The sequence below is a fragment of the Vanellus vanellus genome (assembly GCF_965231255.1).
Source record: "Vanellus vanellus genome assembly, chromosome: 3".
NCBI lineage: Eukaryota > Metazoa > Chordata > Aves > Charadriiformes > Charadriidae > Vanellus > Vanellus vanellus.
In genome coordinates, this window is record NC_138907.1 from 37,658,650 (window position 1) to 37,677,712 (window position 19,063).

General features: G+C 38.0%; 1 protein-coding gene across 1 annotated transcript; it reads left to right on the forward strand.

Moving 5' to 3' along the window:
* Positions 1–186: 186 nt before the first annotated feature.
* On the forward strand, positions 187–18,773 carry NLRC4 (NLR family CARD domain containing 4; the record flags this gene model as incomplete). The annotated part of the gene is made up of 8 exons (XM_082480698.1): positions 187–427; positions 8,708–8,968; positions 10,347–12,314; positions 15,026–15,118; positions 15,889–16,059; positions 16,949–17,041; positions 17,384–17,551; positions 18,434–18,773. The coding sequence occupies 8 exons, from the start codon at positions 187–189 to the stop codon at positions 18,748–18,750; spliced, it is 3,312 nt and encodes a 1,103-aa protein (XP_082336824.1). The 3' UTR covers positions 18,751–18,773.
* Positions 18,774–19,063: the final 290 nt, after the last annotated feature.

Here is a 19,063-nt window from a genome sequence, read left to right on the forward strand (position 1 = left end):
GCTCCCCGGCTGTGACTCGAGGAGTGAGGTCACTTCGACTCCGGTATAAGGCGCCTCCTGATTAGACGAAGCGTAACGCAACCGGTGGGAGGGGTAAAGGTAGCAAGCTGCTTCCGGGTACAGGCGTGGGGTCCATCTTTTCCAGCGGAGGGCTTATGTTATTCCTCTTGCGTCATTGTACGGCCAATGGCTGCTGCGGCCTTCCGGGCGGCTTCCCCCGTCCTCCCCAGGGGCGGCCCGCCGGTGCCTTTTCCTCCAGACAGCGCTTCCCACGGGAGGCCGGCTGGCGGGACCCTCGGAAGGACGAGAAGCATCCCTCTTGTGCTGGAGGCTCTGGAGGGCGGCTGGGGCAGCTCCGACCCCGCCGCCCGCCTCGGTGCGAGAGCCGCCGTCATCGTGACGGGCAGTGCCCAAGACGCGAGGCCAGGTGTTTCAGTGCAGTCTGACGCCCCGTCCCAGGGCGGATCTGAAGGCTGACAGCAGGAATCCGGCATCTGCAGCACCCTGGCACGGCAGCTTCGCCCCCTCACCGCCATCTGCAACGAGTTTTCCTGGTTTTCTCCTACAAGTTGTTCATCCACGTGGCCAATACCCTCTGCCTGCCCCCACCTACCTTCTGCCCGTTACCCTGTTTAATTGTAAATCTCCATTTCATAGTGAGAGATTTCCTTTGTGTCATTCGATATGCAGCTTGACCCACGGTACCTGCTTCCTGCATGCTGCTAAATATAGTATTTTGAACTTTCAGTAGAAAAAGGTTTGCTGGCAAATAGTCAGCCTTTCAAATATAACTCTGAACTTCTTTCTATATCCTTGTTGAATAAAAGCATCGCCTCAAATGCTTTACTTCCACAATGGATGTGAAAAAACGTGTCCTTCCTTTTGAGTCTTCATGAGGATTTGCTTCCATCTTTGCTATTCACCGATATTTTATATGACTCCACCTGCAAGTGTCATCATGGTAATCTGCAACCCTTTTGCTAGTTGTTTACATGTACAATCCTAAATCTGTTCTGTTACCCTACATCCTTCTTCCTCTCCCATTCTTCTGAATTTGCTCCCTTTCGGTATCTATATGTGTTTTTCCTAGTATTTTTTAAGCTATGTCCAGTTCCTCTATATTAATGGTATTCTTGGTAGTCCTCTGCAGTTCTGAGGTTTCTGGACTGCCCTCCTGCAATTCCCTTGTCTAGAAGGAAATCTGGCATAGTCACAAATCAGACGTAGAATGCAGCACATTGCATATGCTCCAGAATGGCAGCCTTTTTAGTTCATAATTAAAATGCATTAGTATATCCAAAAATTTCTCCCACAGTTTAAGCTGCTATGTCCAAGATAGCCTCTTTATCAGGCCTTGCTAGCAGCAACTGTGATTAATAGAGTAGAATAGAATAGAATAGAATAGAATAGAATAGAATAGATTTCAGTTGCAAGGGACCTACAATGATCATCTAGTCCAACTGCCTAACTGATTCATGGCAGTTGTAAAAGTTAATGTCATTAAGGGCATTGTCCAAATGCCTCTTGAACACTGACAGGCTTGAGGCATCAACCACCTTTCTAGGAAGCCTGTTCCACTGTTTGACCAAGCTCTCTCTAAAGAAATGCTTCCTAATGTCCAGTCTGATAACCTGCAAAGCATCACCAAATGGTCTGTTCTTGATGTGGTCAATGATAGTGCTGTGAAGCATGTTTTTGACGGTCCTGCAGGGAGACCTATGAAGTACTAAAGGAGTTGTAAAATAATACGATTGAGATGCTGTTGCCAGTCCCTGTTATAATAAGAGGACAAGCACGATGGCTCTGGTTGAAGAATGCTTTGAAGAGTCAGGAACCAGAATCTCACTTTTTATGTGTTCAACAACTACTAGATTTAATAGAAAAGCTCCCAGATAACCCCGTTTAGGCTTAGCCGTTAGCTTCTTCCCACTGCTCCCTGCTGAATATCAACATGTTTATTCTCAGAGGATACTTTTTTTTCCTGACATCTCAGGGAAACAGGCTTAAATTTTATATTCATGCTACGAATATTTAATTCTACTTCATACATAGAGCTCATTAAATACCATGGAGTATAAATATGATGTATTTTAAACTGAGAAAATTACAGGTTGAGAAATTGCATTAGAGCAGTGGTTTGATTTGGAAAAGGAACCTCCTTTCTGAGATATATATCCCATTAAAGGAAATCCCTGTGAGTTCCATCTCAAATAAAATTTTGAACAAGTAAAAGCCAATCTGATTTTTATGGAGAGAACATGGCTGGAAAGTTCCTACTTTGCCATATCCAACCATAACTGAAGTTTGCATTTGTATCAAATATAAATTGGGTTCAGGTTCTCTGTGAATACTTTACAGTGACTGTCAGTTTCCATGCAGCAGCAGAAGAAAAACACCTATAATTGCATGTAACCTATTTTTTAATTTAAAGATGTCTTGATAATACAAAACAGCCCTACAGATATTTGTGTAATTTGATTTCTCCTTTAAAAAGTTGAGCAATCAAGACATCTGGTAAGCGTAACTCATTTTTGTAACTATTATGAGGAACTTGTTTGTTACAAGACCTTTGCAATAGGCTTCTTTGAATTTCTGATGTCTCTTCCACTTTAGTCTGTTACAGCCAGCCTGTCAGAATTCAAGGAGCTTTTGGATGATGCTCTTAGTCATATGGTTTATTTGTAGGTAGTCCTGTGAGGAGGAGGGAGTTGGACTCGATTGTCCTTATGGGTCCCTTCCAGCTCAAGATATTCTATGATTATATTTATCTACACTGTTATGATTGTGGTGTTCCCTGTTGTTGCTGGGATATCTCGGATGCTTCTAGAAGCTGTGCCTTCCGTAGGATGCCAGACACATCCGGTTTTGGACAAATTTAGAATCATAGAATCACAGAATCATTTAGGTTGGAAAAGACTCTTAAGACTATCAAGTCCAACCCTTAACATAGCACTGCCAAGTCTACCACTAAACCATGTCCCTAGGCACCATGTCTACATGTCTTTTAAATACCTCCACGGATGGTGACTCCACCACTTCCCTGGGCAGTCTGTTCCAATGCTTGACAACCCTTTCAGTGAAGAAATTTTTCCTTATGTGCAATCTAAACCTCCCCTGATGCAACTTGAGGCTGTTTCCTCTTGTCCTATCACTTGCTACTTGAGAGAAGAGACTGACCCCCACCTCGTGACAACCCCCTTTCAGGAAGTTGTAGAGAGCGAGATCTTCCTTCATCCTCCTTTTCTCCAGGCTAAACAACCCCAGTTCCCTCAGCGGCTCCTCATAAGACTTGTGCTCTAGACCCCTCACCAGCTTTGTTGCCCTTCTGTGAACACGCTCCAGCACCTCAATGTCTTGTAGTGAGTGGCTCAAAACTGAACACAGTATTCAAGGTGCAGCTTCACCAGTGCTGAGTACAGAGGTACAATCACTTCCCTAGCCCTGCTGGCCACACTATCTCTTATACAAGCCAGGATGCTGTTGGTCTTCTTGGCCACCTGGGCAGTATACTGCTGGCTCATACACTGTGTGATTTTCAAAGTACAAATAAAATACATGTAGGTTTTTGTGAAGCAGAAGACAATTTTACGACACTGCTGAGCATGCCTAGCAAAGAAGAGATCTTGTTCGCTATTTGGAAATATTTTCCATATTTTCTCATTATCTATGATTCTGACTATGATCTCTGTATGAACATGGTCAAGTAAGTCATTCCGTTTCTCTGCTTTCGATAGACTGTAAAGACATTTATTATGTCCTTTTTTTAAACAGTATTTTGGTAGTAGAAGGAAACTTGTTTTAATTATTTCTTTTCCTAGGGGCTTTTTGACCAGCTGAGATCCAAATGGAATTTCACATAGAAGAAATGCTGAAAGAGACAGAGGAAAGATGTTCTGAGCATGCTTACCTAAAATAAGAACAGTGAGTAGATTTTCAAGACTTGCTCTTCCTGATGCCTTGTCATATAAGAGCAGCGAAGGATCAAGAAACACACCTCATCCAGGCACTCTGGCTTTTTCTCAGCATTTGATCAAATATTAAGGTTTTGGTTGTCCTTCGCCTCCTTTCAGCCCCTTTCCCTTCCCCTTTAGACTGTGCAAGTGAGCAAACCGTTGGTTGTCCCTGCCTGGGCTGTGCCAGCGGAGGGCACTCCAGCACTGCTTTTGCCGGACCAGACCTTGTCCAGGGTTTCAGTTCAGGGTGGGATTCTGAAAAAAAAGTGTTCAAAAGCAGTTGAGAACCTGTTTCACCCAGATGCTGCTACTAGATTTATCACCATTTTATGCATTTTCCCTTTCTGTGCACTTTAGGAACGACCTTCATTGATTAAGGCCCAGACTACGTGTGAAAATGTGAGCAATCATTAATTGCTCCAGTTGGACTGCTGACGTTCAGGTTGTCTTGTAGCTCTTTGCACGTAGCCACCCTTCCACGTATCTTAACTGTTTGCAAGTGCTGGCTTCACTCCTGCCACCAGTGGAACAATTTGCTTGCGCTCTGGCTTACTGCATAGTAGTCAGGGAAAGGAAAAAGGGAAAGTGAGTATTAAAAAAGGCTGTCGAAAGCTGTGCTGCATGCAAATACCTTGTTGGACAGCCACGAATACAATCTATCTGCAAATGGTTATATAGGAAGGGCTCCTGTTTAATTTTAGTTTTAGAAGTACAAGAATCATGCAGTATGTGAATTTACTGAAACATTTTGTAATATTTCCTGTGTGAAAAGGAAGTCAGCATCACTGATATTAAGAGTCATCCAATTTCTTCAAGGAAGTCTGGAGCCAACGACTGTGTCAGGGGAAGCAGGCAGAGTTGCTGAAGAGTTTTACTCCTAATGTCTCAGAGTAATATCAGATTAGACTAATCTTTATGCTGATAGTATAAATCAGCCACTTTAAAATGGCTTTTGCATTTGCATCTAGGGTCGTTAGACCCTCTCTTTGGCCCTGCCTCACTATATCTAGTTCCTTGAGTCAGTGCTGCTCTAATTAGGGAGGAAAGCCCTGAGCCCTGGCTTCTTGGAACAGCAAGACTCCATGGTTTAGTCTAGGTATCACAAAGTTCCACAGAGAACTTCTCACTCATGTTACTATCAAAATTACTATCTTTTAATGAAACCATTAAAGAGTGAATGAAGTAAATGCATTGTAGATACACTCATTTCTACTGGTAGAAATATTTACTGTCTTGACCATTAACCCTGGACTGAAGGCTAGGTTTTTGATAACTGCAGTATTGTAAAATTTGAAATAGTCCTGAACTGGAACTTCTGTACATCAGAAAAGAGTTCCATATGTTTCTGGCGACAGAAAGGTATTACACAACATACTTTTATAGCAAACAGGATATTAAGTAATTGTACTAGGAGGAACCTTGCAGAGAAGGAACCTACAGAGAAAGTGGAGACTGTTCTTTATTACTATGACGCTTTGCTGCTTACTGAGTCTTTTTAATTTAAGAGCACGCTGATGTGAGTAAACAGCTTTCTTTTTTACCACTACCTTACTTGTTGAGTATTTGTAAAGAAGAAAGTTCAGAAATGATTTAACTTCATTTTGCTATATTTTTTTTTTTCTCTTAAAAAGGTCTTGCATGCCTTTGACAGTGGGGAATTTGCACCTGTTTATTTTAACTATTTCTTTAAACAAAAAATAAAAGACGGTGGAACATTTACTTAGAAAAAACATTAGAAAAGTTGTAATATTTAAGGTGATACTTTTTACAGAAGCAAATTCAAATTAGTCTTTCAGCAACGTAAAGCTAGAATAGTTTTCCAGAACTTCTGGCTAAGTAATAATCTAGTATACTAACAATTATTTTTACTTACTACTAACTATTAACATACTATTTAGTGTGCTACAAACTATGAGATTATTACTAAGTAAAGCTGGTAATACTGGAAAATACTGTAGATTTTAGAAGCTTTAAATATTTGAGGTTTGGCTTAGAGAGGGTTAATGTCAACAGACTGCTTCTACACTTGATATTTGAGTATTTTAAGGATTTTTTAAGAAAGCTTGTCTAAACAAACAGTATTTTTCATTCAGTATATTAAGTTATTCTTAAAAATGGTGGTTTTGCTTACGTGACGATGGTGATTAACACTTACAAATAAGAGCTGGGGATTAAAATTGATAGCTCTATGAAAATATCTGTTCAATACTCAGTGGAATTCAGCAAATGGAAGGAAATGTCAGAAAATGGAGAATGAGAGAGAGAACTTTATTGTGGCACTGTGTCCATCCGTAAAGCCATATGGTATCTTAATATCATGGTCTGCTCTAGCATTCCATCTCAAAAAAATATATAATGGAAATGGAAAAGAGCCCAAGGAAAGGAACATCTTACAGAAGGCACTGCTGGAGACGGGATACTGAACTAGATGGACCTTTAATTTGACCTGCTACATGTTATCGATCACAAATGTACTTTATTTTCTCAGTCCTATCTATTAAAAGTAATTTTATTTAAGGTTCCTTTATTTAGTTTTATGAAATGAATACGTTGATGTAAATGTTGGTTTTGTAGGCTATTACCTTAATTACCATTTCCATCCAAATATATCTTGGTATCATTCAAAGTAAAAACAAATAAATAAGTAACATATGTCTCATTCACTCTCTTTAATGATAAAAATATGAAAAATAAGAATCTGCCTAGATATATTACATTATGAAACTATGCGAAACATGAACTGAAACAATGTGAAAAATGAACTGTATCTTTCTGACTGTCAAAAATAATCACCAAATTTACTTTAAAAGTTATATTTTAACGGTTATGCTGGTCTATGAGAATGATCTGTTTCTTAGGAATTAAAGCACAGAAGATTAAAATCACTTGCTTAAATCGATATTTCCTGCTTATTGATTTGAAACATGCTTGAAAGTTATAAAATATATGTATGAGATATCAAGTCAAAGTAATTGTAGTCAATGCACCTAGAGAGAATATTGTTATATCTGACTAGTTTCATATCAGCATTTTACTAAAGGTAATTTTTTTCTGGTCTAGGAGAATGACAGTAATATCTGAAGTATTCAATCTTTTGATTTGTTTTATTTTTCAGTCTGGGTATTAGATTCACCGTTCCATAGTCAAACATTGAAACTTTCAGTCTGAACAAGTAAGATTCATAAACTATTGTTTCTTTGTATTTAATGTTAGATGTAAATAGTAATTAAAAAATCAGATAACCTTAAAAAGTAAATGTCTTTTCAAAACCCAATACATTATGATTGCTATATTTATGTTCTAGTTATATAATATGGCTATTTATTAACATTGTAAAAAGTCTTGCTCTAAAACATTTTTTAAAGGTCGCCTTTACAGACTTTTTTTTATAAAAAATCTCTACTTCAACATATTACAGATAGAAAATTTTGGATTAATAATTTTTTCTGACAAAATATTTTTCTGAACTGGGAAATTCTTGTGTTAGCTGTCTTAGAGTAATATTTACCATTTATTCCAAAATATTGCAGATAATTTCAGACGTAAAGACCACCTTCTCCCTTTCCCTCACAATGATACAGAAGCTTAAGTTTTATAAAATTATCCCTGAAAAAGTCTTATTTACTGTAGTATTCAACATCTAAAAAACTTAAAGGAAAGATAGTCCAGTTTTATTTTGACATGTGCAGGTTAATCAATGCCCCCAACATTTATTTTAAAATTCCACACAATGAAATTGCAAATTTGTAAAAAATGTAAAATTCTCAAAATGCAGCACTTTCTGGAGAAATGCTTGTGACACATACATGTCTTCCCACAAAGGACATTCCCATGACTGCCCTAGTTATTACTATTGTATCTTAAACCTCTCCTAGACTTTTGTGGAAGGAAGGAGAACAGAGCTGCCCAACTGAAATGGGGCTGTCCCTAATGACTCCAATTTACCAACATCAGGCCAGAGCCCCAACTCATTCCTAGAACGTCTTTCTTTTATCTCCTTACTGCCCCTATAATGCTGTTACCTACCTTCAACTGGCTATTAAAAAGTAATTTTGGCCAGATATTCTTGGCTCGGTTGGGAGCTGAGAAACTGCATTTCTCCAAGCTACACACAGAGAAATATCATACATATATTCCTTCTGGTTAGGAGTGCTTGCATGCCCCAACACTGATCCTTAGCCATCCCAACCACAGAGTACAGAAGCCTGTTTGGGGATGTGTTCGGGACTGCCTGTGAGCTTGGGCATTAAGTGTAACTTGTTTGACTTTTCTAGTCTTAAAATGGGTGTAATAATGTTTAAGTACTTCATACAGGTTTTGTTTGAAGAAGCAGATTACATTTGTCATGACCTGCATGAACTTGCCAAGGTCTTCTAATGCAGATCCAGAAATACAAACCCATATTTAGACATATCTGTAAATGATATAATTTTCCAAAGCAATTTCCATTGAAACTTTTAATATGTTTCTGCGATGGCAGCCAACATCTCAGACATATCATATAACTTTCATACCCATACTGATACAGTCTACACTGCATCTTTTTTTACCAGAAACCTCCTATCCATTCACAGAAACTTTTATAAACACTTTCCTACTAAGACCTCACCATTTCCTGAGTACTAGTTGTACCTGTGTAGATATTAGCCTCTCAGTGCACCACAAAAGTCTGCATCAAATACTGAAGGACAGTTTATGTGCCAGCTACTGTATGAGCTAGACTTATTCTAAGAAATGGAATTCTCTCTTCTCAGTGGAATTTATCAAAAGCAACAGAGTACATCTCATTCAAAGAATGGGAATGATCACTGTCAAGCAAATAGCAGATGACCTTTTGGCCTGCAATGTCATGTCTTGTGAAGAAGTGAATACCATTGCCTGTGAAAAAGTTGAACAAGAAGCCTCAAGAATGATGATTTACATGATTTTGAATAAAGGTTCAGAAGCCTGCAATATTTTGGTTAGGTCACTTGAGAAACACAACCCTTTTCTCTTTCATGACCTGCAAGGATATTGTAAGTATTACCGGTTATATTTTTGTCTTCTAGTCAGGAGTTAAATTATTATAGGAAAAAACCACGAAAAACTTGCAATGCACTCATTTTTACAATAGTCTCATAATTCTGTAGTTAAGTAAATTCTTGTTCAATTTGTATGGTCTGAATTGTTTCATCTGAGAGAATAAGACAGTGAACACCATGAAATTTTACAAAGTTAAGACAGAAAGAGGGGAAATCCAAATCCAGTGAAAAATTCTGAAAGGGTTAAAATCATCTGTGATGAGAAAGATGAAGTGCAGACGGTTAAACACGTCCCATCACTGTTTATGATAAGTGAGTTGTGGGTGAGCTGAATGCTGGATTGGATCAGTTCTATGGACAAAATTAATATAAAATTTAATGGGGATATGCAACGAATTTTTCAAATGTAAAACTTCCCTGGAGGCTGAACCCACTTGTGCACAGGCTGCAAGTTGGTTGTTAAAGGTCTGCCTTATTGTGTGAATGTAATGCATACACCTGGGCTAATCTTTTGGCACTCCCTGAGAGGCATGACATTTGTTACCGAAGCATTTCCCTAAAATAGGTTTCCCCGATTTCCTTCAATTTGTGAGATCATGCTTCCTTACTCCACCTGCTTCAAAAGTCTGATCTTGAAATACATGTCTGACTCAGCCCTGTCCCTTAGTCTATATAAATGCGCTTTAAAAAAGCAGTGCATATGAACCTTTCAGGACTCGCTTTAGAAGCTGTTTTTTCGTAGGCTTCAGACTTTCTAGATGTTACTACATTAAATTATGTCTACGATGGAACGTTCAGCTAAGCTCACCTCCAAACTGTATGAAAGCAACTCTTAGACTAACCAAAAGTAACAAAAATACAAAAGACATAGTTTGACAAAAGAACTAGATTAAAAGTTCATTCAGTTTAACTGTCAAAAACTGTTACTGATTTACAAATCTCTCTCAACGCTCTAACACCTTTCATATATATATATAAATGCTCTTTCCATATTAAAACCTTATTACATAAAAACCTCATACTCTGATCATGCATTTGCACATATAAGCTTTCATATGCTTGGATGCAAGCTTACATTTTTGGAATCTAGTGCACGAATAGGAGAAGTCCCAAAGGCCCTCAAATAAGGAATTAAGTGCAGCCGGAGTGGTATGTGCAGACTATATGAATCTTTTGCACAAGGAGTAACTACAACCCTTATCAATTAACTCTCACCTAGACAGTGGACAACAAATACATCTCATGCCTCTTGCTTACTGCTATTTCTTTGATTTAGCAAGTACATTCAGGCAGTTCTTCCAAAAGTGATGAAATTTTAATTGACAAACTCGTTGACTATGTAATTCACTGATACATGATCTGTTTGCCTTAGGTACTATTGGTCAAGTGGAACAAGATAAATTAAATGACTTGATTCAGGATTTAAAGTATGTGTATCTATCTTCAGCTTTTCAAAAATATCATCCTCTGGGTAGTGACATTGACATAATTTTTGATTTGGGAACTGCCTATACTGACATCTTGCTGTGGAAAAAAGATATACATAATAGCAGAAAAGGGCAGCTGACGCTAAATGCCCTTCTGGAGGAATTGAAAAATCCCTGCATTATAGAAGGCGAAGCTGGCAAAGGAAAAACTACTCTTCTGAAAAGAATAGCAGTACTCTGGGCTTCTGAAAATTGCTCCGCTTTGAAAAAATTCCAATTTGTTTTCTTTATCAGCCTGACTAGCACAAGAGGTGGAATATATGAGACTGTCTGCGATCAGCTTCTTTTTGAACAATACCCCATCTGCAAACAAGATTTCATGAAAATGCTACTTGCACAGAGACAAAGGGTTCTTTTTCTGTTAGATGGATATGATGAATTCAAACCCCCAAACTGTCCAGAGATAGAAGCAATGATTAAAGAAAACCACAAATTCAAGAACATGGTTATTATTGCTACCAGGACTGAGTGTATCCATAAAATCAGACAGTTTGGGTCACTGATTGCTGAAATAGGAGATCTATCGGAGGAAAGTTGCAAGAAGCTCATTAAAAATGTCTTGACAAATAAGCTGGCTGATGGTCTGATAAACCAGCTCAAAGAGGCCACTTCCATGAAGAACCTTATGAAGACTCCACTCTTTGTCATCATTGCTTGTGCCATCCAAATGGGTGAAAGTAATTTTCATCCAAGCACCCAGACTGTACTTTTCTCTACTTTATATGATTTGATGGTGGAGAAAAACAGGTACAAAACAAAAGAAATAACAGAAAACCATATTATGCTAAGCATAAATCATTGTGGAGACTTAGCTTTAGATGGAATATTTGATCAAAGATTTGATTTTCAGTCTGAGGATTTAGCTGACATAAAAGAAGAAGTCCTGCTAGCTTCAGGTCTTCTAAATAAATACACAGCTCAAAGACTAAAACCAACATATAGATTCTTTCATAAATCATTTCAGGAATACACTGCAGGCAGAAAACTTTGCAAACTACTGACATCCTACCAAGAAGCAGAGGTGAAGAAAGGGTATAGTTATCTACAGAAAATTAATACTATTTCAGATATTACTAATACTTATTTCAATTTGCTCCTCTACACTTGTGGATCCTCTCTAGAAGCCACTAGAATAATTTTGGACTTACTGAAAAGAATTGATCAACATAGAGAAATTTCTGAAAAGAATCTGGCTTTGGAAAGAGAATACGCAAAAAAAACAGAAAAGGAAGATTTAAAAAGAACTGACAAGGATATTTTTGCCGAGTGTGTTATTAATTTCTTCTATGAAAGCTCTTCAAAATCAGCCTTGAGCAGAGATTTTGAAGAGTTTTTTTGTGATAAAAGTATTTTCATTAATACTCAAAACATCCCAAGTTATTTCTCTGATTTTTTTAGATACTTACCAAATTGTCTTAGTGTACTAGGACTCATTAAGTTAGAATTTTTTGGAAATTACTCACCAAGTAAGGAAATAGACGATGAGAATGTGGAAGATCTTCAAATTAGTTCGCTTAAAACTTACATTCCTGAAAAGGCTGTCTCCTTATTCTTCAACTGGAACCAGAGTCTCAGATCTTTAGAAATTACACTGCAAGATTTCAACAAGTTAAAGAAACATGATATTAAATATCTGGGCAAAATATGTTGCTCTGCTGCAAGCCTCAAGCTGCACATCAGCAATAGCGCTGGTGTCACGGGAACATTGAATGAAGTCCTTGAAACCTGTAAAAACCTACGAGATCTTACTGTGGAGTCCACACCTCTTACTGTGGAAGATGAGCAACAGATCACAGCAATGACAAAGCTGAAAACTTTACATGTAAGAGATCTGCAAAGTGAAAATCTAGAAGGTATGGTATTACTGGCACTAAATGAGGTCTTTTAGATAAATGTGGATGGGAAGGTAAAACAAAGGGGCTTGTGGCTGACTTGTATATGGAAGATGGTGGTTTTCATCAGTTTAAGAAACATTATAATGCTAGAATGCAACTCTGTATACATGGTGAAAGTGACTGCAGTCTACTCAGTTATGTAAATTTACTTACGTTATTTAGTTGTGTAAGTCAGGTCTGGCTTTTGAATTCCTGTAAGTTGCCATTTCATTATATTCTTGGTTCTTGCTACACAAAGGCCTTTGAATTCTTATAAGTTGTAATTCCATCATATTCTTTGTCCTTGGTACACATTATATTAAAAAATCTGTTTTTTAATAAAATACTAGATGGGAGAAAAAAATTAACAGCCCTGGTGCAAATAATCCACAGTAAATGAGATAGCGCCTATAGGCTAGCTAAACTTTCTAAGTGCTGTGGGATACAGCATGGGATCACTTTAACTTAGTTTTCACAACAGATACATATGTGTTTGGCAACCAAATGAGGGTGTTGTAGCCTAATCTAGACTGGTAACATTGGACAGAAATTCTCCGTTGTTGCTTCCTACATCTCTGTCATAATTTCTGGGTAAGCATTTTTTTGGAAAGAAGTCTAATTCTGATGTTAATACCTATTATGATGGAAAATCTGCAGTAACTTTTGGTAAGTCTTTCCCATAATTAATTAAATGCCTCTATCTTGAGTAAATGTTTTCTCTTAAAATTACAATGGCTTAATAAAGAATCATAGAATCATAGAATCATAGAATGGTTTAGGTTGGAAGGGACCTTGAAGATCATCGAGTTCCAACCCCCCTGCCATAGGCAGGGACACCTCCCACTAGACCAAGTTGCTCAAAGCCCCGTCCAGCCTGGCCTTGAACACATCCAGGGATGGAGCTTCCACAGCTTCTCTTGGCAATCTGCTCCACTGCCTTACCACCCTCAGAGTGAAAAATTTCTTCCTAATATCTATTCTAAATCTAGATAGCCGTCACTCCTCATCCTATCACTACATGTCCTTGTGAAAAGTCCCTCCCCTTCTCTCCTGTAGGCCCCCTTTAGGTACTGGAAGGCCGCTATAAGGTCTTCCTGGAGCCTTCTCTCCAGGCTGAACAACCCCAACTCTCTCAGCCTGTCCTCATAGAAGAGTGTAGTATGCTCCAGACATACCTGAGGTGAAGGATTCTGCAGTTAGGATGAATGACATGTATTTCCTTATGCTGTGAATCACACACACGCGGTATCCTTCAGCGCTATTGTTAGAGCAGGGCTCTAGCAGAGGATGGGTGCATCTGCTTATGCACTGTGCTCTGAGTTCTGCATCATTCAAGCTATCCAGGAATGTACCTTGTCTTGAGAAATGTACACAAGTGCTGTTGATACCAAATCTCATGAGTCAGCAAAGCACTCTTCTAGTGACTAAGCACATAGTGGGCTGCATTAATACCAGTGTACCCTGGGAAGTGGTTATTCCCTTCTATTCTGCACTCTTGAGGCCAAATCTGGAGTGTTATATGTAGTTTCAGGCTGCCTGGTATAGAAGAGATACTAACAATCTGTTTAGAGTCCAATGGAGGGCCACTAAGGTGGCTGGGGAGCTGGAACACCTAATACACAAGGAGAAGCTGAGACAACTAGGCATGGTTTGCCTGGAGAAGGAAAGGCTAATGGGGAAACTAATTTCAGTCTGCCATTATCTTAAGGGTGATATAGAAAGACAGAGCTTTTCAGAGGTGCACAATTAAAGAGCGAGGGTGAACAATTTCAAGTTTGTAACAAGGGAAGTTGCAACTGGACATAAAATATTTTTTATCAGGAGGGTGATCAAACAGTGCAACAGGGATCTGGAGGCCATTTAATCCCTATCCTTGGAGATTTCCAAAACTCTGCTGGACAAGGCCCTTAGCAACCTCATCTAACTTTAAAATCAGCCCTGCTTTGAGCAGGAAATCGAACTAGATGACCTCAGAAATCCTAACCAGAATTTTTCAATCATTCTATGACATACAATCTCAAGATTATTCTGGAACTGCATATTAATTAATTCTCTTTCCTGTGTGCAGCCAAGATTGTTAGGGAGAAAAGCATAAGAACACAGTAACAACAGCCACACTGATTCAGAGGAAGCATCCATCTGCCGTGGTTCATTGTCTCCAATAGCACCTCTAAGTGGATGTCTAAGGAAGAGCAAGAACAATGCAAGCATCTATAATACTTTCTTCTTAATCATCTCACAGCCTCTTTTTCAAGCTCAGACCAGTTGCCTGTGCTTATGATTTCTTTATTCAGTGACCTCATCAATTGGTCCTGCTAGTATATGTCTGTCTTTGCTTTGAACCCATATAAACTTATTTCATCTGTGGCATCCTTTGGCAAAGGGTGTGAAGGACTATGTCCTTAATGTTTGTTTTGGACTAGTTTCAGTTGGTGGCCTCTTGTTCTTGTACTGAGAGAAAAAAAAGAACAGTCAGTCTCTTCCCAACCTTTTCCTTGCACTCATTATTTTGTAGACCTCTGTCATATTCTCGCTAGGTCATCCCTTTTAAACATTCATGTTTTCACAGAAAACTATTATTTACTTTTCACAAGAACCTAATATTACTGAAGCGTATCTGCTCTGCAAATGAATTTGTTTGTGTATTAAATTAACACGCTGTATACATCTGTGGGGGTTTTTTTTGGCAGGTGGACTTATTGATGGAATAAAGAAACTTGTAAATGCTGAAGGGCTTGTACTTGACAACATAAGTATGTATGAAGATGATGCAAAAAAATTAGGTAACTTCTCTCTCCTGTTTCACACCATAATCATGTACATAGTGCTGAGAATATGAATGTTTTAACAAGTCAGTCTGAAGCTGGTACACTATTAGGACTTGAAAATCCTGTCACGTAGCTTAGAGAAGTAATTTCTTATAGATTTGCATTGAAGTCTTGATATGTTCTGTATCCTGATTGTCACAAAGTATTAGAGTACTCCTTTCAAGTTAGTAATTCACACTGTGGTCAAACGGATCTAACATACTGATCCCAGGGCTGACTAATCTGCATGAACTGCAAGTCAGGAGGTTGCAAAGGTGATATAGTTCCCTTCCCTGACCTATTGCTGACTTTCTGCAAGGTCAGTCACTGGATACCAAGGTTGAAAAGTTTAAATAATGGTTGCTAGGGCCATACAACCCAGTAACTGAAATGGAGATAGCAATTCATAGGCCTACCCATCCTCTCTTTGATGGCATGGTAAAAAAAAAATGCTTCTCCTGGATTTGTTCCACAGGAATATCACATTTCATCTTCTATGATTTACTTTCTCTGGGCTGAGGGGCAATTCATATTGATTACACAATACCATAGCTGAACAGGAAGCTGTGTTTGTCATTTTTTTTCAAACAAAACTTATCATATATTTCATGGCATCAAAATATAGATAGTTGTAGTATGCCAGGCAGTAAACATCTAATTCTGTCTAGCCGTTTGCTGTGATCAAAACATAAACATATCAAAATAGTTCACCTAACAACGTGACCCTTATTTTTTTTCGTTCATAGCTGAAGGTATCAGAAATTTGAGGAAGCTACGCTCATTATACATGAATCATTTGACAGCTATTGGGGATGGTATAACCTACATTGTAAGATCAGTCTCTGATGAACTAAGTGAACTTGAAGAAATCCAACTGGTCAACTGCTGTATCTCCAGTGATGCTGTGGAAATTCTAGGTAAGAATAGTAATAGTAACTTTACAAACTGAGTATGTGTGTTTTGAAAATAAAAACCTAATTTTATAACAGAAGAAAAAAGCATATAAGGATAAAATCAGAAACATTTAGGTTCACAATGAGTTTCAATTAGCAGAGATGTAAAATGCAGTAAGGAAAGTTTACGTAAAGCTTTTATATAAATTGTAAATATAAAGATTATATAAAAGAGAAATATAAACTATTGCATAGCTCTGTAAACAAACAAAATAGCAAAGCAAATAATGGATGATGCAAGCAAAACTAGTTTTCAAAGTTGTTTTTGTTTCAATTATTACTAAAAAGATTCAGGTACCTACTCAAATCATTTTAACAAGGTCACAGTAGTACGAATAAGGATAAATAAAAATTATTTAACTAAAGCACTTGAACTCAGGTTGGCAGTTAGTCTTCCAGAATTCTCTCATCCCATAAAATATACGTTTTTAAATTATAATTAAAAAACTTGACAGCTTTGTGAAGCAGGAGGTTGAAGTCTCCAGGGCTTAAACCACTAAAGAATCTCCCATGTATTCAGGCAGCTTTGCCCTGTTTCTGTGGTGCAAAGACATCTTAAAGTTGTCTCATCACCACTGAAGATTAGTTTAATCACCAGAGTGTAAGTTATACAGAACCATTACTCCAGCTCTTACAGATGGCCAGGTCCTTTATTTTATCACTTCCTGGAGATACAATTAACAACAAGAGATCACAGTTTGCATCAGAGAGGCGTCAGAAAAGCAAGAAAAACCTGGAGGCTTTTAAAAATCTCATCTTGCTGGTCATTAAACAGAAAGCTAAGAAAGGTGCAATAGAAGACAAGTCATGCTGCATTGAAAACAACTATAACAAGCTTTTATTTCTCCCGTAGCTCAGAATCTTTGTAATTTGCCAAAACTGTATGTACTTGATTTGTCGGAAAATTACTTAGAAAAGAAAGGAAAAGATGCTATCCACAGACTTGGTAAGTCAGAAGATTTCTTCAGATAAATCATTTAAATTGGGAATGAGCTTCAGTTCTAAGACTTACCAGATAGAAATTCAAGAATTCTTTCCTCTTTTATTTTTAAATAGGATATAATTGGTATCCTGAACCATTTCCTGTCAGTGAATGGGAATTTTTTGGAAGTGAGAAATATTGTATGCAATTGTCTGCTCTGTCTTTGCTATCAAAGCAACAGTCTTGCAGTGTTTAACCTACCAGTATTTTCTTCACGGTTGAAATGTGATTTGGTTTAACTTTTAAAAGTGATTTTACAGTGAGCTGTTAAAAAAAAAAAAAAACAACCCACTTATTTTCATTTAGTTGATGGATTAAATGTTCTACCTGGGATGAAAGTGCTGATGCTTCCCTGGGGAGATGATGTAAAGATTTGCCTAACAAAATTGTTAGAACTACTGGAAACAATGCCACAGCTGACGAAACTTGGATTGAGGAGATGGAGCCTCACTGATGTGGAGGTCAGAATTCTAGGTAAGGAAAGGTACTGTGGATGAAGAAAAGATGAAGGACAAAACCCGGACAAAACCCAGACAAAACTCAAAACCAGTTCAGGAAATGCAGCAACTTTTAATAATGTAAGTGAAATAGCATTAAGTCTGGGTAGTGTATACATATAGAAAATTAGACGAGCCAAATCATGCCCACATTTCTACTCAATAAGGACCATTTTTCACTGCATACATAGTGCAAGAAGGAGAGCAGGCAACTGGAGATTCCTGGTGAAGAATCTAAAGAGGGAATCTTTTCTGATTGATAGATTGATTATCTCCGCCATAAACATGACAGAAATACAAGTGGACTCTTCTTACATCAAACCTTCCACTAACATAACATCTGTTCTGGAATCTATGTGAACAGTAGAGTTTGAAAAGGCCAATATTAGTATAACCTTTACCAAGGGAGATAGCTGAAGATCAGGGAGATATAAAAACTACCCGGATTCACATCACTCACCCCTTCTGAGGGTACAGTAGAAATGAAATGTCAAAATGAATGAGAATTTTCATGAGCAGCAGTCCATAGGCCCATTTAAGCTACTGACCTCAGTAGTTAAAAGGATCCTGTTGTACGCAACCTACAGCAGGTTAAGTTTTAACAAGGAAGAAAAGTCTAGATAGAAAAAAAGAAAATGTGATCTGTGCTGCTATATTTTACATTCTTGGTTTTAAATAAGAAAAAAAGTAATATGCAAGCGCATGTTTAAATTCTTTTCTATTAAGGGTGGTATTTTTTTAAGCACAGAAATTCAACTGAATTCAATAAGACTCAGTTCTTCAAAATCCTGACCAGGAATTATTCTCTCCATTAGGGCTTGAAGCAAAAATAAATACATAAATAAATATATGTTCACAGGCATTTTTTTTGAGAAAGAACATCTGCAGAACCTTCAGCACTTGGACTTGGCAATGAATTGTGTGACAAGCGATGGTTGGCTTTCCTTCATGCAGCCACTGATCTCTCTCAAGAAGCTGGTATCTGTAGATTTCAGCAGCAACCAGGACTGGGTGCCTGCATCACTGTTAGTGTGCAAATTAAGTCAGGTACTAACCACACTGAATTATTTAAAGGAGATTAAAATGTCTGGATGGAAGTTTGGTTGCCACGATCTTGGACTTATTAATGATGCAAAGATAAACTGCAGAAAACAATTTCAGCTAGTGCATTCTTAAAGAGAATGAGCTTTCCCAGTGAAGCTGTCCCAGCGGACACTTTCCACGGAGCTTTCACTTACAATCTTTCCTATTTGAGAAATGCTCTTCTCCATAACCACACATTGAATCAGAGCTCTAGGGTTATTTGGATCTCCTGGACTGCTAGTGAGGCTGGAGTGAGAATAGTATCACATCCTTTTCTGGGAGAAATGGGTCAAAAGAAAGTAAGAGAGAGATCACCTTGCATTAACCCCAAATCCTGCAACCTGTAATGCCTCTCAGTCTTTAAATGGTTTCAAGGAGTGTTCACTTTATCCGTGTGTGCTTTCTA